Raw genomic sequence first — 26,278 nt, 5'->3', positions numbered from 1 at the left:
ATTTATAGTATTTTTTTTTTTTTTGCCATCTATTGAAAAGCATACACATTAAAAAACTGCTTTTTTTTTTTTTCTGACTTATGGTCACAAAATTACACCTCAACCTGTGTTCTACATACTGTGTCACAGTTGACCATTCTGAGGGGAAAATGTCACTAAAATAATAACCAACAGCAAGTGAAACGTCTTTGGCAGAACTGAGTCATCCAATTTCTTTAATAACATCTTAGTATGAGGACGCCTAAAGCACAAAATATTTAATAATTATAAAAACGTCCACATAGATATTGTGACATTTTAAGTACGTACGTCACTGTAAAAACAAACAAGTAGTTTATATTTAACAAAGTTATGACATTTTTTTCTGACAGAAATAATTAGAAGCTCTGGACACTGTAAAAAGTTAAAACTTCTTCAGGGATGTTTCTATAAATTATACTGGCAGTTGTGCTTGGAATATAAAAGATTATCAGGAGGAGTTCCATTCTGTGAAATATTTTATGTTTGAATAAAGCAGAAATCACTAACTGTGATGGCCCATCAGCTAAATATGACTTGGGTTCACATAAAATTTAAGAAATTTGGGTCAACATCTTGAAATTAGGAGATTTTAGAGAAAAATCCACATTTCCAGCTTCTCTACAAAACTTATGTGTTCTTGCCACACTGGATCTGTCCTCCAACATGGCAGCCATTAGGGAAAGCTAAGTTGTGCTGTTCCTTTTAGATGGGTAATATGCCATTCACTTAGTCAGAAATCTATGCCCTCTTATGATCTCTCGCTTGCCCAGTGGACAAGTGAGCCTGTGGTTCTGAACATAAAAAAAAAAATGCATCTACACTTTATAAATTAGTCGTTCAATGTGGTATGTGTCTCTGTGGGAGACCTAGCAAGTATCTGATGAGTTAACTTCTTGATGCCTTAAGAAGAAAAGAGAAATGTTCTTTAGAAAAAAACATGTAATTGTTATTCGGTGAAACATTATTCACTGAGAGAGAAGATAGAGAAGATAAACAGGGTCACCAAGGAATCTTATGCTTTTTGAATATTTGCATTCACTGACCGTCGGGGGAATATAAAAAGAATTTGGATTACCTAATAGAATAATGGAAACCAACACAGTTTTATTACTTTCAGATATGGGCTACAACAAAACTCATTGCTAGCCAAGTTATTTCCATTTGTAAGTTTTGCTTTAGTGAATGCAATATAACTGGAGTAGAAACAAAATATTAATTTGTATAGGCTCTTAAGAGAGTTTTTCTCTTTGATAATTTGTATCCACAATACTGATCTGCTCAGCAAGGCCTTTCCTAACAGGTAATTCAAAGGTGAAATTCAGTACAGACCAGATTGACTTGTCATCATTTACACGAAACCAAGTTTGATTTCCTACATTCTATATATCTGGGCTTCCTGTATCAGACACAGAAAGCAAGTCTAAAACACAGACTCTATGAAGAGCTCTTCTGTTTCTGAAAGTAGCATTTGTTTACTATGTAGAACCTGGTGAGTAGCAGAAGGCCCAAAAGAGTCACAAGTGTACTGTCCAGAGGTGATGAGAGCTGCCATCTGTGTACATTCTTTCCAGTCATTACTGAAATGTATATCACAGATACAATGATTCAGCAAATTTAGGAGTCATGCCAATCCTACCATTCAGATTTTGCTTGCTGTCACTTACATTAAGAACATCTTTTCTATGTTGTAAATATTCCTGGAAACATGACTTATGGACTAACCTACTTCTCTACTCTGGGACCTTTAAAGGGGTTTTTTATGATTATAAACGGTTTTGCAATGAATGATTCTGTACATAAATTTTGTGTTCACTCACCTGTACGTATTTGCCAATAATCTTTATGATTTCCAGATTAAACTGCTTGACTGGGGCCGCAGAGAGGTCAATGTGACTCAAAAGACTATAGATGATCTGTAGTAACGATTGCTGCATGCTGGACAATCCTTTTTCTAACAGCTAAAATAGTATTAAAAAGGATACTTTCATTAGGTTAAGGAAAATTCAATATTTATATTTATGATATTGAAAACATAATAGATTTAATCCATGATTTTATGGTTAGATGAGAAATCCACAAAATAATATATAATAAAGGTAAAAGATAATGTCTATTACTGTTACTTGTCCTTGGTTGAGAAAGGATCAATAATTACTTTTCATTTTAGTTTTTTTTCATTTCCTTAACTAATTTAAGTTGACCACCATTTATTCTAGGTTAAGAAAAAAATCATTATACCACCATCCCCAAAGAATACCTACCCCCAAACCATTCATACCAGGCACCTATCAGCTATGTGATCTTGGACAAGTTTCTTAACCTCTGATTAACCATGATTTTTTTTTTAATTTTTAATTTTTAAATTAACATATAATGTATTATTAGCCCCAGGGGTACAGGTCTGTGAATTGCCAGGTTTACACACTTCATAGCACTCACCATAGCACATACCTTCCCCCAATGTCCATAAGATTTTTAAAAAAATAATAAAATAATCATGTGATTCCTGGGTAGCTTAGTTGGTTAAGTGTCTGCCTTCGGCTCGGGTCATGATTTCAGGGTCCTGGGATCGAGCCCCATGTCGGGCTCCCTGCTCTGCTGGGGAGTCAGCTTCTCCCTCTGCCTCTGCCCTTCACCACCCACCCCTGCTCATGCTCACTCTGTCTCAAATAAATAAAATCTTAAAAAAAAAAGAAAATACTATCTAAACTTCATATTGTTTATGTAACTGGTTTCAGTACTGTTGTCAGTAATAATTTCCAAATTAATAATAATAATAAAACAAGGATAAGTTACACTACTGAGGGTAACATCTGGGGCAAAGCATGCTCTCTACAGAGTGAAAACCAGTCACATATGTGGTACACACAGGCTGTCCTGTCCCAGTTCCAGACTCCATGACCCCAGGATGGGAGAACTAGGGCTACCTAGTTCTTCACCAATGTGAAGCTGATCTAAGGAGCTTGACTTCAAAGCTAATGAAGGAACAGGCTGAAGAAGTTAGCCTTGGTTTTATGTTGGCTCTTGTCCTAAAGAGCCAACATAAAATAAAATAAGATAAACCTAGCTAGAGACTTGCATTTATTCAGATTAAGAAGCTGCTACACAGATAGTTCCCATTGTCAGCTCTCTCTGTTTTGTTGTTTAAGATTTTTTCTTTTTAAAAAGTACTCTCTATACCCCCCAATGTGGGGCTTGAACTCACAACCCCGAGATCAGGAGGTGCATGCTCCACTGACTGAGCCAGGCCGGTGCCCCTGCCCCATCATAATCTTTCCTAAATCTAAGGTTGATGGTAGCAAACCTATCAAAAGCAACACCTTAAAAATGCACACCAGTCCTAAAGCATGCTATTAAAGTCAATATCTGCGACACAGCTAGGCTTAACAGTGTCATGAGCAATATTTAAAATGTTTACTGAGTTATGAATAATTTCTTTTAAGCTGATACAGTGTTTTACATTTAATTTTTAGAGGTCAAGTTTTTGTTTTGTTTTGTTTTTTTAAAAATTTTATTTGTTTATTTGACAGAGATCACAAGTAGGCAGAGAGGCAGGCAGAGAGAGAGAGGGAAGCAGGCTCCCTGCTGAGCAGAGAGCCTGATGCGGGACTCGATCCCAAGACCTGAGCTGAAGGCAGAGACTTAACCCACTGAGCCACCCAGGCACCCTAGAGGTCAAGTTTTAAAAAGGAAGGTATCACTTTATTACAAGTGGACAAGCATTTTTAGTAACTAGGACTTTTTGAGGTTCTTTGTGGATATCTAACAATAATTTACTTTTTTAGGTATGAAGTTAGTTCCTCAACAAATAAATATTTACTTTCTATGTTGTTGTAGGGCTAGTGTTTTTATAATTCCATCTTTAACCACCCAAATCATATTTTCGAACAGGAAGCAAAAGTATCATTAAAATAAGAACTTAGCCAGGAGAAAAAGCCTTTGCATGCTATATTATTCTAGAATGGATTTCAAAGTCAAGAACTAATTTTTTTAGAAGCAAAAATTATAACCATTCTCTAGGATCGAGACCACCGAAAACCCATTTTTAATTTGAAATAAAGGTGAAATGTATATTTTCTTTGAGTTTTATGTCACTTGACAGTGAATAAGAAAATACACACTGAAAATGAAAATGAAAAAAAAAAACCTTATATTTGACAGTATACTTTATACTTTCTTTATACTTGAAAGGAACCACCCATATTTTCCTTTCAAAAAGGATATTATCTATATTCACTTTCAAAGACAATTTCAAGATTCGTCAGTATCAGTACTGCTTCTAGAACCAAGTCTACTTGAAAATTTTCCCACAGAAGAGTTAAAAAGGACTTTTTTTTTCCCTTTTGGTAAATTTACCTCTGCAAGGTAAGTCACAAGATTGAACGTAGCATCTGAGAAGGAGTCATGCAGATATCTACATACGACGTTGATCCAGTTGGAACAGTCCCTAGAATAGGTGTGCGCACTGTACAAGCTCATCATGTGAGCCAGGTTGACAAGCGCTGGGCATTTTTCTTCTGCACACACCTAAAAAAACAAAGGAAAAAATTTCACTCACCTAAAAGAAAGCCAATTCAAAGTTCAAACTTTATTTTTTATTTTATTTTATTTTTTTTAAAGATTTTATTTATTTATTTGACAGAGAGAGATCACAAGCAGGCAGAGAGGCAGGCAGAGAGAGAGGAGGAAGCAGGCTCCCTGCTGAGCAGAGACACCCCCCCCCCCCAGGACCCTGAGATCATCACCTGAGCCGAAGGTAGCGGCTTAACCCACTGAGCCACCCAGGCGCCCCTTCAAACTTTATTTTATACTAAACGTGTTTATTCAATAATTTAGAGGTAGATGTTGAAGCTTTAATGCATTTTATTTTAATACAGTAGAAGAGAGAGGAAAATAGTAAGAGGCATTCTTGAGAGAGTAACTTAATGGGTAACATGGAAAGATGATTATGATGTCGAGAACTCCCATGGGGGTTAAACAGTAGGACTTCTGTTTTTGTCAGTCTGATGCTTTGTAAAGCTGCCTCTGGCAAAACCCATACGTGGTTTTGGAAATGGTACATATCATTAGCAGCTGTCTTGTAAAGAGTTTTGTTTTGTAAAATCCCTATGTGGTTGGTTCAGTGCACATTAACACAACAGGCAGGCTCCACGGGGTTGAGAGACGCTGAGCCAGAGCAGAAAGGCTTTTGTCTCAAGCTCCTCTGGTTCTCTGAGTAGGACAGTCAACTGCAGAGGCGCTCACATGCGTGACCTATTCAAAGGACTTCCTTGGGGCTCTGACGAAACCCTGAGTTCTGCCTCTCCAGGCCATCCTGCAGGACCCCGTGCATGAGAGCCTGCAGGACGGACCCCAGATCGCTCTTCTGGAAACCTCTGCAAACTCTTAAGGTCCTTGGCCAGTAAGTTAAGGCTACTTCAAAATGTGCAGACTTCCTAGAGTTTGTCTGATCCAGTATTACAGAACCTCAATCAAGTACCCTTGACCCCTGAACAATGGGCAGAGGGGGTGCGGTTCCACTTATATGCAGATTCTTTTTGATAAATACAGGATAGGACTGTACAAGTATTTTCTCTTACAATTTTTGTAGTAACATTTTCCGTGCTCTAGCTTACTTTATTGTAAGAATATAGTATGTGATACAGGTAATATACAAAATACGTGTTAACTGACCTGTTTACGTTATCGGTAGGGCTTACAGTCAACAGGACATTAGCAATTACTTTTGGGGAGAGTAAAAAGTCTTTTGCAATTTTCAGCAGTGCAGGGGGTTGTGCCCCAACCACTGTGTTGTTCAAGGTCAACTGCAGAATATTATCTTTTAAAATATATGTACTTTTCAACTTTCAGATGAACGTAACTATTACTCAGACTCATCATGTGGACGTTATCACTGGGTAGGCCTGAAACAGGAAGGCATGCGGACTCCTAGCAGTATCTTGGAAGTTATTTTATAAGATTGTTAAAAGAAGCTAGTTTCATGCATTACCCTTTTACCCGTAAGACAGAAGGGGTAGGCAGAAAAAAAAATTTTCTTGATGTTTATTTGTATTTCAAAATCCAATAATCATACTATTTTAAAAAATCACATAATTTTAAAATTTTACAACTTATTATCTTTTTAGGAATCATCTTACTATTTTAAAGTAAGTTCTTTAATATTAAAGCATTCTTTCCTGAAAAATAAGTCATTCTTAAAGAACTCTTCTGTCCTTAAAAAATATTTTTTTTAAAGCATGCTTTTTTAAAAAACCTGTTGCTGAAGAGGAAGAAATTGTTAGGAATAGATGCTGTGTAATTGTAAAGACAATGGCTTAGATTTAATTTTGGAATTTTTGAATGACCAGGTTAAAGTATGACCCCAGAAGAGTATGTCTTATAAGCAAACATTTTTAGCATACTATTTTTACTATAATGAATAGCTTAAAAGGACAATGTTTGTCCTAAGTGTTGCCTCACTTTGAAGTTCTGTGCTCTCCACAAACAGAACCAGGGATATTTGCATAATGAGGAAGCACATAATGGCAGAAAATGACTTTCAACAGTTTTAAGTGAGAGGATAATTAAGGAATCAATTTAATTCATATTCTGCAGGTTGCTGAAAGCAGACAGAGGGAACCTTTGTGTCCCACTCAACAGGAAGAAAACAGACTTAAAAACAATTTATGACTCATAGAAAGTTGTGTTTGGTTTCTTAAAAACAGAAGGGTATCTGGGAGTTTCCTGTGCTTCCACAGCCTTCGGGCCAGCCCAGGCTGGGCTCCTGGCTTGGGTCAGCATTCGGAAGGAGGGTCTCCAACAGCATCCCCTGCCATTCTAACTAAATGCTCCTACTTCCCTCATTAAAGGACTGGTGCTTTTCATGTTTTGAAATCCCAAAGTAAGCCAATTTACTTTTTTTCCCCTTTATATGTTCTTTCTTACCTCTCACCAAAAAAAAAAAAAAAAAAAAAAAAGAACTTGTTTACGACATTCTTTTAATCACAGGTTATTAGAATATTAAAGTGAACAATATTTTAATAAATTATTTTATTAAAGCTCCTGTCTAGTAAATAAATTATTTTATATTACTTTCAGAACTCATTAATGCAAATACATGTTGTTGGGGCTTTATTAGGCAATCATTTCCAAAATTAAGATATGTGTCCACTAACTACAGTAATGGCTCTTCTATTTATTTATTTATTTATAAAAAAAGATTTTTATTTATTTATTTTTTGACAGAGATCACAAGTAGGCAGAGAGGCAGGCAGAGAGAGGGGGGGTGGGGGGGGGAGCAGGCTCCCTGCTGAGCAGAGAGCCTGGTGCTGGGCTCCATCTGGGATCATGACCTGAGCAGAAGGCAGAGGCTTGAACCCACTGAGCCACCCAGGTGCCCCAATGGTTCTTCTTTTTAAATGCGTGCTTTTTAAACGGTTATGTTAAAGATCTCTCCATATCTAATTTATTAATTTAGCAATTTAATCAGAGAGGGATTCAACAGCATACTTTATTAAATATTACCTTGTCGTTTATTAACGAGTATCTCTCAAATTAACAGAAAGGATTCTGTGTGTGTGGCTGTTAACAGGATTCATGGGGCCGGGGCAGCTCAGAAATGACTTTGCACTTGCCCGTGCTGGGATCCGGGCCCTGGAGAGGCGGGTGCTCTCTTTGGCTTTCTGCGTGCTTGCCCTTTCCATCTACTGTTGTGCTACTTGCTAAATGACCTGTAGCTATTTAAAGATTTGCTTATATAAAAAAGCTCGTTCAGAGAATTTCACTTGCTTATTCCCTTTTGTTGCAAAAGGGTGATCTTCTTTCTGCTGTTAATTCACTCATCTCCCCCCAGTTCAGCTGATTTCCTATTGTACGTACAAGGCTTGGAAATTTAGAGAATGCCTTCTCATGACTGTTTATATTTTCAGTCTGTAAAGCCCTTCTTCCAAGACTCAATAATTGACAGAAAAAAAAAGGAAGAAGAAAGAAAATTAAGAATTAAGTTTAAGTAGAAGGCAAGGTTCTTTATTGTTCTTGAAATTATTAAAAAGTTAATAAAAATCATACTCTTCTTTAAAATTATGACTAAGAGCTCTAACACTTTCAAACAAATGTTAACGGATGATTTAAAAATCGGTACATCCCTGTTTCAGAAACCTTAGAAGGAAAGTAAATAAGGAACAGAATGAAGCCAACAAAGAGAGGTGAAGAGAATGTTAAAAGGAAAAGGGCAAAAGTAAAGGGAGAGAGAACTTTTGGAGTCACAGAGTGTATTATGCCCTCTTCTTCTCAGGGCCTTTGCACATGCAATTTCTCCTGCCTGGAAACCTAACCTCACCCTGCTCCTTGTTTCTTATCCAGGGATCTTATTTTGATTTATCCTATTCAGCCTTCAGTGTCTAGGCAGACTTTTGCTCTCTGTGCCCCTGGAGACCTGTCTTTTCATTGCACACTTATCAGACTCTAGGGGACTGTCTACTTACTTGCTTGCACCCCTACTCTAAGACCCACAGGGGCAAATATTCTGTCTCCTGTGATTATCACTGCATTTCTGGCACCCAACCCAGGGCTCAGCAAATATCTGGTAAAACAAATGAATGAACTGGAGACTGACAGAAAGGTAGAAGATAAAGTAGGGAAACGGAGCAGAAAAAGACTCGACTCAGAGGAGCATTACGCTAAACAAATAATTTTATTCACTGTGATTTGAAGAGTGGTAGCTTACATCATTACTTTAAAACGCCTTGAGATGCATGAAAAGAATAAAAATTTAGACGTGAAATTCACAGAGGAAGTGACAGTAGAAAGACTTAAGAGATTCCCCCCTTTAAGATAAACTCCAGAAAAATTTCCCTTTAGCATTATCTGTCAGCATAACATTTGCTTACCTTTGCTATTCGACTAGCTGTTTCTTTGCAAAACTGAGTTGGGCTGTCAAAATGCTGGATTAAGTGAGGCAATAAGCAAAGGATGTTAAGAGGAAAGCCTATCAAAAAAAAAAAAAAAGCAAACAATAACCAATTTTATTGCACATGACTTTAAAAACCAAAGGTATTTTCTTCATGGTTCATGGAAACCATTTTCTTTTTATTTCTTGGAACACCTGACGTTCTACTATCTTTTGTTTTGTTTTGTTTTGTTCTGTTCTGTTTTGGGTTTTTTTGCTTTTACCAAGGAACTGAAGCTATCTCGCATACTCAAACAAACAAGCAAACAAATCAACCCGTGACCCTGTGTGGAAAAGCGGAAATTAGTAGACTTCAAAACACATTAGTCTACACTTCACTCCATTCAAAAGCAGAGAGCTGGTGCAATTCTATTAACATCACCTGACAGCTGGGAAGGATCCACCAGCGTGAGTTTGGAGACAGCGATGAGTTTACTGAGGAGGTTCACGGTCATCTCTTGCGTAGAGACTGAGGTAAAACCCTTAAGGAAGAGCTGCTGAAGGCCTGGAAAGTTATTCCATTTCAATTTGCTTTGTACATTTTCGATCTTCTCTCGACTCTCCGATTTATCCAAAGGCAAGTGGATAAGCAGTTTGTTCAGAAGCCTGAGTGCTAGGAGGTACTCATACTCATAATCGGATTCTAGTAACGATGCTGCTATCCAAAATATGGTGGCCATCAAGTTGGTAGGCTCAGTAGTGGACTGCACGTCATACATTCCCTTCTCTCTCAGAGAGGAGAGGCTTCTAGTCCTTGCTAAACTATTGCTATGGTTTATCCGTCCGTCCATTATATCCAGTGTGTTACTCCGCCGCCGGTCACCTCTTCGGTCACCGATGAAACTTAGTCTCAGAGAGTTACTTCTTGCATTGCTGTTGTATCCCAAGTAACTGCTACTATTAATGGGGCTTGTGCTTAGATTGAGTTGTCCAGTGCTTTTCCTGTTAGCTGCATACTTGTTTCCCAGTATAGGGTCATGGTATGAGGTTCTGGGCCAAAAAATAAAAAGAAAGAAAGAAAAGATAAATGCATGTACCATCACTTCTTGTGCTAGCTCAATTTTACTCTTGAAAACACTGAAAAAGCACTGTTAATCAGGAAAAATTATGTTAGAGTGTATCTGACTTGGCTTATTCAAATTTCGGTTCTTTCCTCCATATGAAAGCAAAACGTACAACAGTATCTTTCCTGCCGTGGCTGACTGTGTCCCATGAGCTGGATGACGTTTGATGTGAAGTAAAAATTCTGCCACAATAATCACTGGCAACTTTCAGCTCTAGGATTTAGTCCAAAGCAGACCTCATTTGTCTTATCCCCAGACCTGATGGTTCCCATGTCCTTATTTTTGTCAATGCACACTCTTTCCCCCCAAAAATCAAGGTCAAAAATTTATTTTTGATCTCTCCTTTTCCCTCACATCCAATTATCATTGATTTCATAAAAATAATGACAGAATGCTGCTTATAGGTGCCAGCAGCATGCAAAGCGCTAGGAATACTGAAGTCTGTTGGGAGACAGGGAGATATAAACATTTATAGCTTGTTAATTACTGTTATCCAACTCTGAAGAGAACCCCCAAAATGGAATAATTTACACCGCCCTCGGGGAGTTCGAAATGCTTGGCTAGGTGGTGAGATGGGTCTTGAAGGATAAGCCAATTTGGATTTGCGAGGAAGACAAAGTGGGAGAGGACATTCTGCGGCTGCTGTGAGCCGGGAGGGGGCTGGCCTGCTGCGTGCGGGGCAGTGGGACGTTGGGTGTGGCAGGAACGGAGCTGGGCAGTGACGCTGATGCCCTGTCGTGCAGCAGAAAGATCTCTGACCAGGACTCAGAAGAACATCCCACCACTTACAGCTCTGTAAGACTGCACACGGCCTCCCTGTCGGAGGCTCTCATTCCCACTGGTAACTCATCTGAGTTGTTTGGTATTATTCTCACCACCAATATGATAATAATATAATGTCACAGTTATGCACATATTTAGCTATTGGAGTTCTAACTACAAATCTACAGTTTGTCTGGCTTAAATTCTTACTGAGAAAGGGCAGAAAGAAGATCATAATGCTTCATGGTTTCAGCCAAAGTATCAATTGCAGATTCCAATGTGAGAAGCAGCTCAATCACAAATCCCTAGGGGGCGAAGAAAGGGCAGATTTTCATTAATTATGCTCTGGAAGAAAAAATATTGTAACGGACTTCCTGATGAGATTTAAAATTAGAACAAACTCAACACTAATATTACAAAATGATTAAACTCTTGAGCAACATGATCTTGCTAACTGATGAAAACTCATCAAACTAATGGTTATAATGGCACAATTCACCCAAAATTGCTCAGGCCAAAAATCAGAGTCATTTTTGTTTCTTTCTCTCACATCTAAATTAAACCTATCAGCAAGTCATGAAAATATTACTTACAAAATATATGCAAAATCTGACCCCTCTCTATACCTCCACAGCTTCCCTTAATCTAAACTGCCCCCATTTCAGTGTGGACTTTTACAATAAGCACCTTAGCTGAGTCCTACTGTCCTCCTAAGGACTCTACCTGGCCTCTGAAGTTTTCTCAATAGCAAATTATATCCATCACTTTCCTCTCAAAGCCTAGGAGCATTGTTTGTCATCAACCCAAACTAAAAGCCCACCTCACACCAGGGTCTACTAGACCTCACACAATCTGGACCTGCCCATGTCAACTCCTGACGCTAGACTACCCCATCCAATAGGTTAGCCATACTGGTTTGCTTCATGTTCTTCAAAGAAAGGCCTACTGCTTCTGCCTCAGGGCCTTTGCACTTGTTAGTCCTATTTCTCAGGCCTCACTTTATTTACATATGTGTTTAAAACTTACCTTCTCAGATGATCATATATACAAACAACTCCCTCTTCCCTGCCACTCTTTAACCTGTTACTCTACCTTATTGTTTTCAAAGCATTAATTACTAAATAAAATCGTGTTACATATTCTTGGTGGATTAGAGGGTTATTTTCCCACTAGCCTGTGAACTCTAGGATGCCAGGAACTTTCCCTTGTTCACTATTGTATCCCCAGTATCTAGAACGGTGTTAATAAAATCTCTACTCTGTATAGGTATTAAGTTCTGAATTGCATCATTTCACTTAATTTATCTTAAAAACTCAGCACTCTCCATTTAAATTTAATTTCCCATCTCTTTTACCTTGTGGTCATCCCAAAATAATATCCAAGTGTGCATGTGTGCGTGTGTAAATGTAAAGCTTTCTCTAACAGGCACTAGATATTTGATTCAGTTAGTATGTTACTAAATATCATTTACAAAACTCTGTTTCACAATTCTTTGCCTGCTTGTGAGCATCTGACACGAATTCTACATAACTGTCAGACCCGCTATGCTCTGTACTTGGCAAATGAGACCTTGACAGTGAGTAGCTCAATGGCGTGGGAAGAATTTAAAGCAATACCTGTGCATCTTCCCCTGGGTCCCCTACAGTTTCTACGAGTCTGGAGAGAACGTCAGAAAGTGTAGTTGCAGAAAGAGGCTGCTTCAGGGCCCTGAAAATCTGGAAGGATCTCCCGGCATAGTGTCGAGAAGAACAAGAAAGTGCTGTTTGCAGAGCAACTTCACTAAGGCGATGCTCCAAGTGCATTCCTTCTGCGAAGACAAAGGGTACCAGTGAGTGCTTCCCGCTGCTTGGAAGGCAGGGTTATCACCAGACGTGAACCATTCTAAACCCAGCGCCAGGCACACCACCTGGCAAACCGGGCAGGCACCCAGATTTTAGAAGTCAGTGCCTTGTCTTTGCACTACACTCATGTGCATTTTAGAGGACTCTTGGCTCCCATCTCCAGGGCAGTGTTCTTGGAGAACAGGGTTTCTCAACCTCAGCGATAATGCTGTTTTGACTGCACAAGTCTTGGTTGTGAAGGTGGACCTGTGCGGCATACTTGTGTGGCAGTGGTTCAGCTTCTGCCCAGCTGGACACCAAGAGTGACCGGTGGTCCCTTGCCTCTCCCAGCCCCCCCCGCCCACATTGTGACAAAAATGGCTCCGGACATTGCTAGATGTCCGAGGGTCAACAATCACCCCTAGTTGAGAACCAGTGCTTTAAACAGATACATTTTTACTCTGATTTTCAAATGTCAAGTTTCGATCATAGAAGACTGTTACAGATTAAAACAGAATTTGAGTTTGTCATCTCTGCCTATGCTCCCGTCACGTAACTGTTTCCCAATATGTCACCGCACTGTAACTTTGTCATCACGTATGAAAAGAAGAACCCCAGAATGTCAAAAGTGACTTTCTTATTTTTTAATAAGGAGTGACTAAGTTTTTCTCGAACCAAAACAAATCTGTTATCACAAATGAGTTAAAAAAAAATGAGTTCAAAAAGATGTCTAGGGGCGCCTGGGTGGTTCAGTCGGTTAAGAATCTGCCTTCTGCTCTGGTCATGATCCCAGGGTCCTGGGATCCAGTCTCGAGCACCAGCCCCACCCCTGCCTCTGCCTTCCCCCCGCCCATGCCCCCTCTCCCTCTCTCTCAAATAAATGAAATCTTAAGAAAAAAAAAAAAGAAGAAGAAGAAGAAAGAAAAACCCATCTAAAACTTTTTAATGCAGACATGTCAACTGTCAACTCTTTGCTAAGCAGTATCAGAAATTTTCACATCACATTAAAATATCTCATTGAAAGTCAGCATCATCTGAAATATTTAATAGAAGATACCTGAACTTGACTGCTTAAAAACAGAAACCACATGTTTCAAAAACGTAGTTAACTGCTCAGCACTCTTTATGCTAGGATTCTTGGCAGAAACATCCTCATGGTTCCAAAGGGGCCCTCTTTTTCTGAAAATAGAGAACAGACATAATTCCTTTGGTTTTAAACTGGCATTAACAGTTTCACTCCTAGTCACCTAAAATGTGCCTTTGCCACTAGAAAGGACACCAGCGGAATAAATCAAATAGCACACAGTCCACGATTATTTATGTACTTGAATGTGTAATGGTCTCTCTCAAGTAGAGGAAGATCCGGGTTACAAGAAATTTCAGCCTCCGTCATTACAGTTAAATTCTCCCAGAGATGGTAGGAAAAGATGACAAATTCTGCCAAGTGAGAAGAGTACTGGTTACTGTTTCTGTGTGACAGGTCACAACATAATTTGGAGAGGCTACACTGTATTTAGGTTGTAATGCAAAGAAAATAATTTACTAGCTAAAAATATAGGTAATGTTTACGACGGAACGGTTTCCTGTTGATTGTTTAAAATATCTTTGCATTCTCAAGGCTGCCCCTTGGTTAGTAAGGTTTAAACTCCTCATTACTCAGGCCCAGAGGGCCCTGAAAACCTTAGGAGGTCATACAGCCACTAGTTTCCAAAACCTTTAATTTATCCTGTTCATTGCCATGAGACGGATTGTTCTCAACGTACTTAATTTTGCCTCCCACCCCTTTCTGTCTAGCTCAAGGATATTCAATAATTTCTGTTTTCTGGAAAGATGAGAGATCTGTAGCCTGTGGCCTAGGCCTCATGGCCCTCCAGTCTGAATTCTCCCGTGCCTACAGAGTTTTCTCGTCTAGAAACATCTCCCTCAGCATTACAGTCAGACTGGCTTACTCACCATTTCCAAACACATTTTATTTCTCATGCTCCTGGTGATTTTTCTCTTGCTGTGGAACACCAACCCCCTTGTCCCCATCTAGGTGTCTTCCCTACTTATGGTGCCTTGTAAAGAATAGGCCGTAAGTAAAAATCTGATGACAGCCAATGTAGCTAATGGAAGCGGAATATGTATTCTGATAATACTGTCTTCTCTTTGGCCACATGGTACTCAGACACGATTAAGGTCCGCCTCAGGGAGAACTGTGTGAACACAAAAGAAGTCTTTGGAGGCATCAAGTGTCACACAGTATACACCTGTGTATTCCAAATCAGTGGCCCGCCAGCAGTGAAAAACAGGGTTCCCCGTTGCTGACAAATGCAAGAACGACTTAAGACAGCCCAGTTGCCAGAATGGCGAGAGCTGTGACGTTACCTTGAGGTAATGAATTCCATGAGGGTTTTGACTTTTCCATCCTGCTCTACTGAGATGTCGACCTCATTGAGGATAGTGGTGTGCAGATGGGAAATGGCAGCGCTGTTATTTCCTAGGCTGATACTAGAAGAGGTAGAACTTGAGCTAAGCCCTGAGTCAGTCATGGGGGAGGGCTGGTAATCAGGTATAAAGTCACTAACGCCCGCTGCAAGAGAAAAGATGGCGTGAATACCAGACAGGAAAGGATCTCACACACTATCTACAGTTAAACCCTCCTTCCTCACAGGTTATACGGGACCCACATGGGAATCTTGGCACCCGCTGGTGCAAATCAGCACTCCTCCCCTGTGAGCCTCATCAGCACCAAATTCCAGCGCATGAGTCTGGGGGCCAACATTGTTTTCCACAGCCTCCTATTAAAACTTAACTATCTGGACTGGGGCACCTGGGTGGCTCAGTGGGTTAAAGCCTCTGTCTTTGAATCAGATCATGACCCCGAGGTCCTGGGATCGAGCCCCACATTGGGTTGTCTGCTTGGTGGAAGCTTGCTTCGTCCTCTCTCTCTGCCTGCCTCTCTGCCTACTTGTGATCTCTCTGTCAAATAAATAAATAAAATCTTAAAAAACAAAACCAAAACTTAACTATCTAGATTTACTGTGAAGTCCTCTGCTGCCATCTGCTGAGGGAAGCTGAAAGTGGCACTTTCCTAATGTTCTGGCACGTTGTCTCAACATGAGTTGAGCCCAGCGTTTCCACAACGTGAACTGATTTTTCTTAGGGAAAGGATTTGACACTTTCCGTTTCATTTTACTTGAAGAAAGATAATTTTCAAAACTTTGTAATATTGATATTATGTCAATTATTAAATTCTTTTACAGGCTGTTACTAATGCCGATTTTTACAAGATGGCAAAAGGAGTCTTAAAAACAAAAAACAAAAACGAACTATGGGGGGCGCCTGGGTGGCTCAGTGGGTTAAGCCGCTGCCTTCGGCTCAGGTCATGATCTCAGGGTCCTGGGATCGGGTCCCGCATCGGGCTCTCTGCTCAGCAGGGAGCCTGCTTCCCTCTCTCTCTCTGCCTGCCTCTCTACTTGTGATCTCTCTCTCTGTCAAATAAATAAATAAATAAAAATCTTTAAAAAAAAAAAAAAACGAACTATGGAATTTTAAATAAAGATGCTTTAACATAAAAGAGTTACGTGTAAGCTTTATTCTATTGATCTTCTAATCACATTTTAAAAGGTGAAATACTTCCTAATTGTTTCCTTACTAACTACACGGTTTTAAGTAAATAATAGGGTTTTAACAAAGTACTTTAACCCTGTATCTGACGTTATAGGACTAGTGAAAAAAGGTAGTTTTATTTCACTTTTTAAAAACACTTTCTAGATCATCTATTATTAACTTGATGATACAGACAAATGTAGTAAGTTAGGGCTATCAGGAGAGAAGAAAATATAAATTGCAAAGTAAAGAAATTCATACCAACAATGAAATAACTTTTACATGAAAGTCAGTAATTTGGACCTCATTATTCAAAATGTGTAACTTGGAACTTACTTGACTTAAAAACGCATAACATTTTAAATACAGTAAATATAGGGGCACCTGGGCGGCTCAGTCAGTTAAGTGTCCTTGACTCTTGGCTTCAGCTCAACTCATGATCTCAGGGTCATGAGATCGAGCCCCGTGCTGGGCTCCGTGCTCACCAGGGAGTCTGCTTGAGATTCTCTTTCCTTCTCTCTCTGCCTCTGCCCCCACTCACATGTGCTCTCTCGCTCTCAAATAAATACATCTTTTTAAAAATACATACATACATACAGTAAATATAATCAAGTTAATAAAAAAGTTTAAATGCCTTCCTCTGTCCATTTTTCAGATCTTGAGAGTACGAGGAATCTAATACAAGTTCAATGTTTTCTCCATAACTGTGCTCAATCAGCTAAGCTCTTTCACTTATCTTCAACTTGTATGTTGAGAACTTAAAATTTGTATGACAAAGACCCTTAAAAGGCAAAACACTCAAATACTCCATGCTTATTTCTTTTACTAGTGAATAAATAATGTAAATGGTCCTTAAACGACTAAAACTACACTTAAAAAAATGTACTTCAACTTTGATTTCGTTGACTTTCTCCACCGCAGACTTCAAATTAATGAAGTGCGAATCCACTGTCAGTCAAATTGGGCATTCGGAGCAAATACCTGTAAAAGTGTAATCGGAGTGTGCAATCTGTTTGACTGTAAGCACCCTGGGCTCATTAAACTCCTTGTTCCTGAGAAGGACAGAAGCAACAGTGCGGATGTTACTGTTGGATCCCATTACTATTAGTAAGTGCAGAAGCAGGCGTTTACAATGCTCATACACCTCAGGGTGGCAGTGGTCAAACCCTAGAAAGGACAGGAGAAAATAATCATCAATAAAGAGAAATAATGACTACTCCTGCTTCCAGACACATATTTTAAAGAAAAGCGGACATTACAGAACATGTTTTGTAGAAGACGACGTAGAAGACACAAAAATAGTTATTGGTTTGGAATTTTTATTATTGTCTTAGAGCAGCAGGGAAAATCAAGACAAGTTTTCAATGCAATTTCTGACTAAAATTTAGCAATCTATTAGGGATTATTATTACTCTGGGGGTGCCTGGGTAGCTCATTTGGCTCAATGTCCAACTTTTAATTTCGGCTCAGGTCATGGTCTCAGGGTTGTGAGATCGAGTCCCACATCAGGCTTCTACGCTGGGCGCGGAGCCTGATTGGAATTCTCTCTTCCTCCCTCTCCCTTTGCCCTTCTCCAACCCCCTTCTCTTTCTTAAAATGGAAAAAAAAAAAAAATTACTGTTACATAACACTTTATATAAATGAATTTCATAAATGACAAGATTTTTTTACCTAGCATATAACAGAAAGTCAGTAGATGTTTGATTATCCAAGAAATGAATACATATATAATAAGTGTGCATATCAGGAAAACTGTGGAGAAGATGGCTACCCTGACCTGCTTCAGGAAGTCAATTCTACAAGCATGAAAAGGACTGCTGATGGGATGGACCCCATGTGTCTGTGACTGAGGGCCCAGTGGAGTTTCAATAATCAGGCTGTCCAAAATTCCATTTTTTTGGGAAACACTTAGAACCCATTTTAATTTTCCATTTACACTGGAAGTTTCCGGTTCCAGAGGTAAATTAACTTTACTCTTGCTATAGCTCCCGAATTTTTCCTGCTAGAGGGTGTGTTTGTGAGCAGTGGAGGGGCCGCAGGACAGGAGTGGGAATGAGGACAGAAGACCTATTTGTGGTTAAGAGAGAGGTAAGAACTAAGTCCCTACTGGGCCATGAGAATCACTATAAAAGGCATCATGGAAATGATATACAACAGAACGACAGCAGAAACACCAAAACCAGACTGTCTTTAAATTACTGTAGAAATATAATGTGTCATTGAGTTAGAAGCGATATTTATTACCTATAAAAATTGCATGAAGAAGAAGATGGAGGTAGCTTCCCCATTCCACCTTCACACTGTGATCAATGATCAGATCAGTCAAAAGGATCACGGCTATGTTACACCTGTGACAAATGAGAGTGCTATTAATGTTCTATCCGAGTCAACTTGGAGAAAAATCTTATGCCAGTTACTTGAAGACTTTTTAAATAATGTATTTTATGGAAAAATACAACTTCTCAAGAAAAAAAGATGAAAAGAAATATAGCTGAAGAAACCATTAAGTGATAGTTTTAGAATAAAACATTACCTGCTAAGGGCTCCCCAAAGTCAAGGGCCATAATTTCTTCATCTTCAACCCTGACACCTAGCACACTGCTTGCCACATAGTAGGTGTTCAGTACGTGTCTGATACATTAATAAATTTTGAGAGAATGCGGTAACTGTTCTATTGTGATTTCGCTAAGTAGAATTCAGTTTTAACACAATTCAAAATAATAGTGCCTAGTGCCATAGAATATTTTTCAGATGTAGTAACTGGGTCCCAGAAAGGTCAAGTAACTATGCCAGACACCCAGAAAAGCAGCGGCAGAAGGAGATTTAATAATATTAATTGTAAACAGAATTCTGAGTCTGTAGATTTCTTGAATTCTAAACATATGGATCTCATCTGTTGCAGTATCAAAAGAAAGAAATTGCTCTTATGCCGTGTTGTCAGATAGCAAAAAGAAAGCTGAAAGTGTTAAGCAGCGATTTGGCTCATATGAAATAGGAATGACGCTGTGGTCCACCTGTGAAGAGGTAATCCAGGTGATGACGTTTCAGGCAAGTAATCCACCAGTGGTGACCAGCAGCCTCCAGCTGGTGGGAAGGGTAGTGGCTCTCCTTGATTATGCTCCATCACTTTCAGTCGCCAATTAGAATAAAGTGGCATTGAATCACCTATCAAAATAAAATGATCTCATTTTCTACACCATCTATTTTCTGCCAACATAAGCAAACTCTAGTAAGACACCATCTATTTATAGCATTGGAAAGTGATAAGAAAATAACTTCCCACTCTTTTATTGACATAGGTTTGCTAGGAAGACCTGAGCACAACTATTGTCAAGTTAAGCAAATCAGAGACAGAAAGAACTATCAGTTTAGGTTCCATCGTTTACAGCAAAGCAAAACTATATTCGCACTCTGTTAGACTCCATAATTGATGTCCAAGCCATGAACCCCATCAGAGGTGAAGCTGCCTTGTAGCAAGGGCCTTCTGGTAAGTTACTCTGTTCTAAATTTCCTGAGATAGGGCGAACACAAACCCATGTAAAAGGAAATCTGCTTTACTGCAGCGGGGCTGTAGAGTGCAGTGAAAAAATGACATCAGGAAATGTGAATTCTGTGTGACATGGGTAAGTCACTTAACCTCTCTGGACCTCAGTTCCATCATGTGCAAAGTGAGGAGATTGGACCAGATCATCTTCAGGGTCCCTTCCCAGTCTGAAGGCTGGTGCCTCTATTCCACTCTCCCCCAGTGTTAAGAGGGAGACTTGGGTGGACATGCACTTTGTGACTGCAAGGGAAAATTTTCCAGTAAAATGTGAATCCACAGAGAAAGAGCAAACCTGGTAGAAAAAGCAGGCTGTAGCCAGTGTCTATGGTGCCTCTCGAGAACCAATTCTTATGTTCCCTTTGATTTATCTATAAGGGAACCTGTGCTTTGAAAATAAATTTCCCCCATTCGTGTTGCTGCTTAAAATCAGGACATTTCGGATTAGGTTGGAACACCATCAGTGGCACTTAAATACTCCTCTTAAAAACAATTTATAGAAAAATATATTCACTGGCATCAACATAATAATACACCTCGCCATTATAGTCATAAAAAAAACATGTGGAATTTATTACTTTTTTCTTCTTCATAAGATCCTCCCGAGCTGCTACTGTATCGAGATTCTAGTCTGTGATGCTGACGATTTAAGTGACTGCTTAGTCCACTGTAGATGTCAAGGTGCACATAGCTATGGGAATGATCGTGGCAGTTAGACACAGTTCATGGTAAAATGGTATTTGTACTTTCACTTTCTATGTTTAAAACAGAACACAGTACAGAAAATACTGACAAAAGCTTCCTATGATGCATCCTAATTTTAAAAAGCTTAAGCTTTTTTTAAATTATTTTTTAAAAAATATTTTGTTTATTTATTTGCCAGCAAGAGAGAGAAAGAGAGAGCACAAGTAGCAGAGCTGCAGGCAGAAGGAGAGGGAGAAACAGGCTCCCTGCCGAGCAGGGAGCCCAACTCGGGGCTCGATCCCAGGGCTCCGGGATCAAGACCTAAGCAGAAGGCAGACGCTTAACCGAGATAGGGCCAACACACACCCATGAGCCACCCAGGCACCCCAAGCTTAAGCTTTTAAGTCAATTATCTCTACCTGAAGGCTTTTCTTAAACTGTTGTGGTAATAATGTTCTGGTGAAACCCAGCTTATCAAAAACAGACAGAGTAAACAGCCATTTAGAAAGCTCTAAAAATGCAGACAATACAAAAAGACTGGACATAATCTACTCATCCATTAGAGCACATAAAAGAATCTAGCACATCAGCATTCTGATGATGAAACAGTCATGGTGGAAAATTTCCACAATGGAAATATATTTCTTCACTAGAATTTTGAAATATACATTCAATGAAACATACATTGCAATGCAGTAATGATCATTTATTCTGGTGCTAATAGTATCTGTCAACCTGAAAGGCTAATGAAGAACAGAGAGGTACTTACCTCTCTTCAATACTCTCTTTAATGGGCTTATTATCAGGATTGCCATCTATGGGAGCTACCATTGTATTGCTACTGGAAGTAGTTCCTGCAGTCAGAAATGAAACATCATCTGTGAGCTTAAAGCCTGGGATAACTCAGTAAGAACAAAAGATTTCAAAATTACAGATGTTAAAACTCCACTAAAATGAGAGCAAGGTGATTTTTCAAAAGAAATGTACTCATAATGACCAAGAGGGAAAGGAGACAACAGCAACCAAAGTTTAGAAGCTTGAAAACAAAGGGACAAGAAGCAAGTCAGCTTTGAGAAGGCTAAATCCTAAACTGGTAGTGGGGGAAACCAAGAAGCATCCATATCTTTATTGCTGAACCTCCCAAAGACTCAGGCATTAGCAGCACTGAGTATCTCTGGGTATAGACGTTAGAAATGTTACTAAAATAGCGGGCTTGGTTGAAAATCTATTTCAGAAGTAGTTGGTCCCCAAGATCTATGCCCCTCCACTTCCAGAAATCTTTTTTTTTCAACTTTACGCATTTAAGTAATTTCTATATCCAACATGGGCCCGAATTCATGACCCTGAGATCAAGAGGTGCATGTTCTTCCAACTGAGCCAGCCAGGTGGCCCCAGGATTCTTTTCTGATAAGAGTAAATCAAAGATTTCTGGACTAGGGCACATTATTTACAGCTGAAAGAGGAAGAACTTCATTGAGAATAGGGGGATTGAGGGAAAATACACACACGAAAATATGAGATGGTATCCCCTTGAAAGCTTCTCACCCCTTCTCACTGGGCTACCAGAAGGCATGAAGACAATGTTGCGTGGACGTGTGTATGTCTATCTATGGATTCTATGTATGTGTACACACACACAGCCCTACACACTCTACTTTGGGTAGACGACTAGCAGAGTTTTGTCTGGGTAACTGGATTAGTCCAAGAGAAGAGAAGAGACCTATAGACACTTTCATCAGTGAAATCATCACACAACAAATGACAAAGTCAACAAGCTCCATATATACCTATAAAATATCCAATCAACTTTTCAATATTCTACTCTGTATCAAAAAATACAGATCTAGAATTGGTAGGCTTTTGAGGAAAGCTTTTACTAAGACAAATCAAAGCAGAGCAATATAGAGAAAACAGGCTCTTCTGCAGGGAGAATAAAATTAATTATAGATGACAGCCCAACCATGAAACATGAATAAGGCGCTCCTAAAAAAAATTCATTAAAAAATAAACTCTTCGGAATTAACATTCTGACAGATACGAAAAACTCAAGGGAAGTGTTATCAGAAATCCCTTAGAAAGCAGAACAAAAGGAGCTAAGAGATGAAAATAGATGACAAGAAATAAATTATGAAATATTTCTAATTACACAGATGTTATTAACATGCCAGAAACATTTCATAGAAACTGAGTGACAAAGAACTTCACGGAAATATAATTGAAAATAGTCCTGATATTACACTGATTTTCAGAGGAAGTTCTTCCCTCAGGGATGTAGTTTCTGCAACTGAAAATATTACTGTGATTGTATCTGTATATACATAACACTCATATGACTGGACATGAAGTATCATATATGCCCAATTAATTATAATACGAAATTACAGAGTAGGTAAATAAGTAAGCCTTTTCTATATTTAAGATACTAATTATACTTATTTTAAAAATGCTTGTAGTATAAGGGTATATAAATCTATATTCCAGTTCCACACACATATGTGTAAGTCTGTTTCCCTCTATAATACTAAGAACCCTTTCGCGGTCCAACTTCTTCACTCCGGTGAGGATTTACAAAGTCCTGTCAAGTTGGTCCCCACACGGGACTCACGATGGCTTTTGTGTTTCCTGACGCTGTTGAAAGCAAAGGCCCGCCGAGCTGAACAGTTAGGTAAAGCTTCTCTTCGGAGACCAAGGGGTCAGTTTTAAGGGACTTCTTACCTGAGGTGACGGAAGGGATTTTGCAGCTGGAAGTGATGCGGTAGTACGGGGGGTTATCCATGTGAGTGACGCCTGAGCTGACGGGGTCGGTCAGCTGGAGCTCACTCACCAGCTCTTCCAGCAACTGCATGGTTTTGTCTCTACCTAAATAGACAATAACTTTCTTCACCTGTCACAAGAGAAAACGGTTCAGAAGAGAAAAAGGACAATTTTTCTTTCATAAATTGGGTCTCAAAGCAGATTTTATCAGCTAAGATCCATTCGAAATGGTATTTAAATAAGCCCAACTTAAATCTGAACATCGACTGGCAGTAAGACGTTAGTTGGCTTTATAAAGACGGTGTTCCCTGGCCCTCAGAGTTAGATTTAATCGGGATGACCTGACTGCTTAATGGTTTCCACATTATCTACTTCCTTACTATTCTTTTTTTTTTTTTTTTTAGAAAAGCAAAAGATAACTGCTTTCCTATAAATCAGTGTCTTTTTAATGGAGAGATTTCAATTAATAATACCATCCCAACGTTCCCCTTAGACTTCAGACACATGATTTTTTATTTTGCTTCCCCTACTAAGACTCCGTATTTAACCCAGCAGGTGCAGAGTAGTGATTACAAGCAAAGAACTGGAGCTGAACTAGAACCCAGACCACACAGTGTGGACTGGAGTGTAGACACTTGGTAGCTATGTGACTGCACAGTTACTCTCGGTTTTCTCTTCTGCAGAATGGGGACAATGACACCTACTTCATAGAGTCGTTAGGATTAAGTAAATTTAAGAATGCACTTTAAACATGCCTAGTACATAGTATGAGTTAAATCAGTGAAAAAAAATTTCAGCAATATGCATTCTGTCTCGGTAATATATATTAATGAATACGTTACAATACTAACTAATCAGCCTCTTTTTTTCTTTGTACTTCAATCCTTGCAGCTTAAAAAACGTGGTCCTGCCAGCACAGGCATCATCATGGGGGCTGGGGTGGGAGGGAGAGGGAGCTGCTAGAAATACAGAATCTCGGGCCCCACCCCCACCCCCCCGAGCCAGAACCAGATACCCCGCTGATTCACCAACCCACAGAAAACGGGGAAACTGGGTTTTGGGGACCCCAGGTCAAATCTTATTTTTTTTTTTAAGACTGATTGATTGATTTTTAGAGAGAGTGGGGAGGGACAGAGGGAGAGGGAGAGCAAGCAGCTCAAGAAGACTCCCCACTGAATGTGGAGCCCAACTTGGGGCCCCATCCCAGGACCCCAAGATCATGACCTGAGCCCAAATCAAGACTCGGGTGCTTAACCAAATGAGCCACCCAGGCGCCCCACCCTGGGCAAATCTTTTTTTTTTTTTTTTAGGATTTTTATTTATTTGACAGAGAGAGAGATCACAAGTAGGCAGAAAGGCAGGCAGAGAGAGAGGGGGAAGCAGGTTCCCCGCTGAGCAGAGAGTGCAATGCGGGGCTCGATCCCAGGACCCCGAGATCATGACCTGAGCTGAAGGCAGAGGCTTAGCCCACTGAGCCACCCAGGAGCCCCACCCTGGGCAAATCTTAGAATATGCTTTATTATATCACACCAGAAATCTTATTAAGATTACCCATTGATAACCGACCTACACACAGCTCTGTCTCTCTCCAAACCGCTTTAACTCTTCTCTAAGTCTCTGTTCTCATACTCAGTCACCTCCTGACCCTGCTAGATGCATTCCTGCCTCTGTGCCTTTAATCCGTCTGACTGTGAGAAAGCAGCCAGGCTTCTCCACAAAGTGGGAATTCACTCTACTAAGTCACGGAGCTCATAGCTGCCCAACGTTGAAGAAGTTACTCTTCTCTCTGCCCTTTTGTATTCACCCATAGAACTGCGCCATAATCTTCACACACGCGGATCTAAGAATTCAATGGAACAATGTAGATGAGGTGCTTATGCCATGCCTGGCCTAGAATAAGCGATTAAGAATGAAAATTGAGAAATTATGATGGTCATTAAAAATAGTTCCTTTTTTAAGTTCCTGGCAAATGGTTATTCCCTGAATTTCATCTTGGCTTCTTGGCATTATTACTTCATGCCTGTTTCTTCTTCCAGCCCAACTCACACATCCTTCCATCCAATTACAGGTGCCTTCTATGGGCTAGGCACTAGTCCAGGCTCTGGGAAGACAGCAATAGAGACAGAGCTGTGTGTAGGTCGGTTATCAATGGGTAATCATTGTAAGATTTCTGGTATGATATAATAAAGCATATTTTAGGATCTGCCCAGGGATGGGGCGCCTGGGTGGCTCAGTCGGTTAAGCACCGACTCTTGATCTAGGCTCAGGTCATGATTTAAGGGTCCTGCCTGACATCGATGTGTGCACACCACGTGTGCACTGGTCCGCCTGTGTGCCTCCAGTCGAACCTTCATCTTTCACATTCTCGTGTTACTCTCCACTTGAGCAGATGTAAGCAATGCTTTCCCCTCCAGAAGGTAGACTGTGGCAGTCTTCATTGCATACCTCTTCCTACGCTTCCCCCTGCTTCTGGAAGCCGTCAGCGCCATTTTACAAGCACTGAGCTCTCTCACTCACCATACTGATCTCCTATCCAGCTCCTGCCTAGCAGAAAGCATGAACATTCTCAATTTTTTGGTCTCACTTCTAGATGACTTCCCCTTGGGGATTATCTCTACTCCTCCCAGAGAGCTGTGGTTTCTCGGTTATTCATGCTCAGTACCCTGCAATTTTCCTCTGTAGCCCTGATCAAGACTGTACTGTATTAATTTACTGGTTTACTCATTAAATACATTAGGCGGAGGTTCAAAGAATAAAATCTCCATCACCCACTGGACTGAAATGCTCAGAATCTAGAAAAGCAACTGGCCTGTGGTCAAGGCCAGACGACAGCGGTTGAATGAAGCAATGGACAAAGGCATGTGCTGATTTCCAGGCAGAGTCCCTACTGTGGGCCTTTGCTTCTGCTGCTCTCCTGCTGCCCACATTCTGGTATTATAAGAAACCAGGTAAGTATTACTTTAAAAAAATGATAATAGGGGTGCCTGGGTTGCTCAGTGGGTTAAAGCCTCTGCCTGCAGCTCAGGTCATGATCCCAGCATCCTGGGATCGAGCTCTGCATCAGGCTCTCTGCTTGGTGGGAGCCTGCTTCCCACACCCCACCTACTTGTGATCT

The 26,278-nt window shown here is 39.9% G+C and overlaps 1 protein-coding gene across 12 annotated transcripts in view; it reads right to left on the bottom strand.

Annotated features, from left to right (window-relative positions):
* Positions 1-26,278, bottom strand: part of FRYL (FRY like transcription coactivator) — a 260,625-nt gene that overhangs the window by 35,227 nt on the left and 199,120 nt on the right. For 8 of the 12 annotated variants that reach the window (XM_032852083.1, XM_032852119.1, XM_032852093.1 and 5 more), the window contains 14 exons: positions 23,125-23,293; positions 21,179-21,263; positions 20,304-20,416; positions 19,199-19,349; positions 18,429-18,532; positions 17,166-17,351; positions 14,961-15,165; positions 13,651-13,772; positions 12,390-12,580; positions 10,982-11,078; positions 9,330-9,941; positions 8,889-8,986; positions 4,378-4,548; positions 1,839-1,979 (listed from right to left, as the gene is read on the bottom strand). In XM_032852083.1, the coding sequence (XP_032707974.1) occupies positions 1,839-1,979; positions 4,378-4,548; positions 8,889-8,986; positions 9,330-9,941; positions 10,982-11,078; positions 12,390-12,580; positions 13,651-13,772; positions 14,961-15,165; positions 17,166-17,351; positions 18,429-18,532; positions 19,199-19,349; positions 20,304-20,416; positions 21,179-21,263; positions 23,125-23,293 (2,445 nt within the window). The remainder of the gene's footprint in view (positions 1-1,838; positions 1,980-4,377; positions 4,549-8,888; positions 8,987-9,329; positions 9,942-10,981; positions 11,079-12,389; positions 12,581-13,650; positions 13,773-14,960; positions 15,166-17,165; positions 17,352-18,428; positions 18,533-19,198; positions 19,350-20,303; positions 20,417-21,178; positions 21,264-23,124; positions 23,294-26,278) is intronic. The other 4 variants (XM_032852027.1, XM_032852046.1, XM_032852065.1 and 1 more) reach the window with 1 other exon arrangement.

Source organism: Lontra canadensis, unplaced genomic scaffold (assembly GCF_010015895.1).
Source record: "Lontra canadensis isolate GAN:19392208 unplaced genomic scaffold, GSC_riverotter_1.0 scaffold1, whole genome shotgun sequence".
Taxonomy (NCBI): Eukaryota; Metazoa; Chordata; class Mammalia; order Carnivora; family Mustelidae; genus Lontra; species Lontra canadensis.
This window is presented reverse-complemented; position numbering and strand designations above follow the sequence as displayed.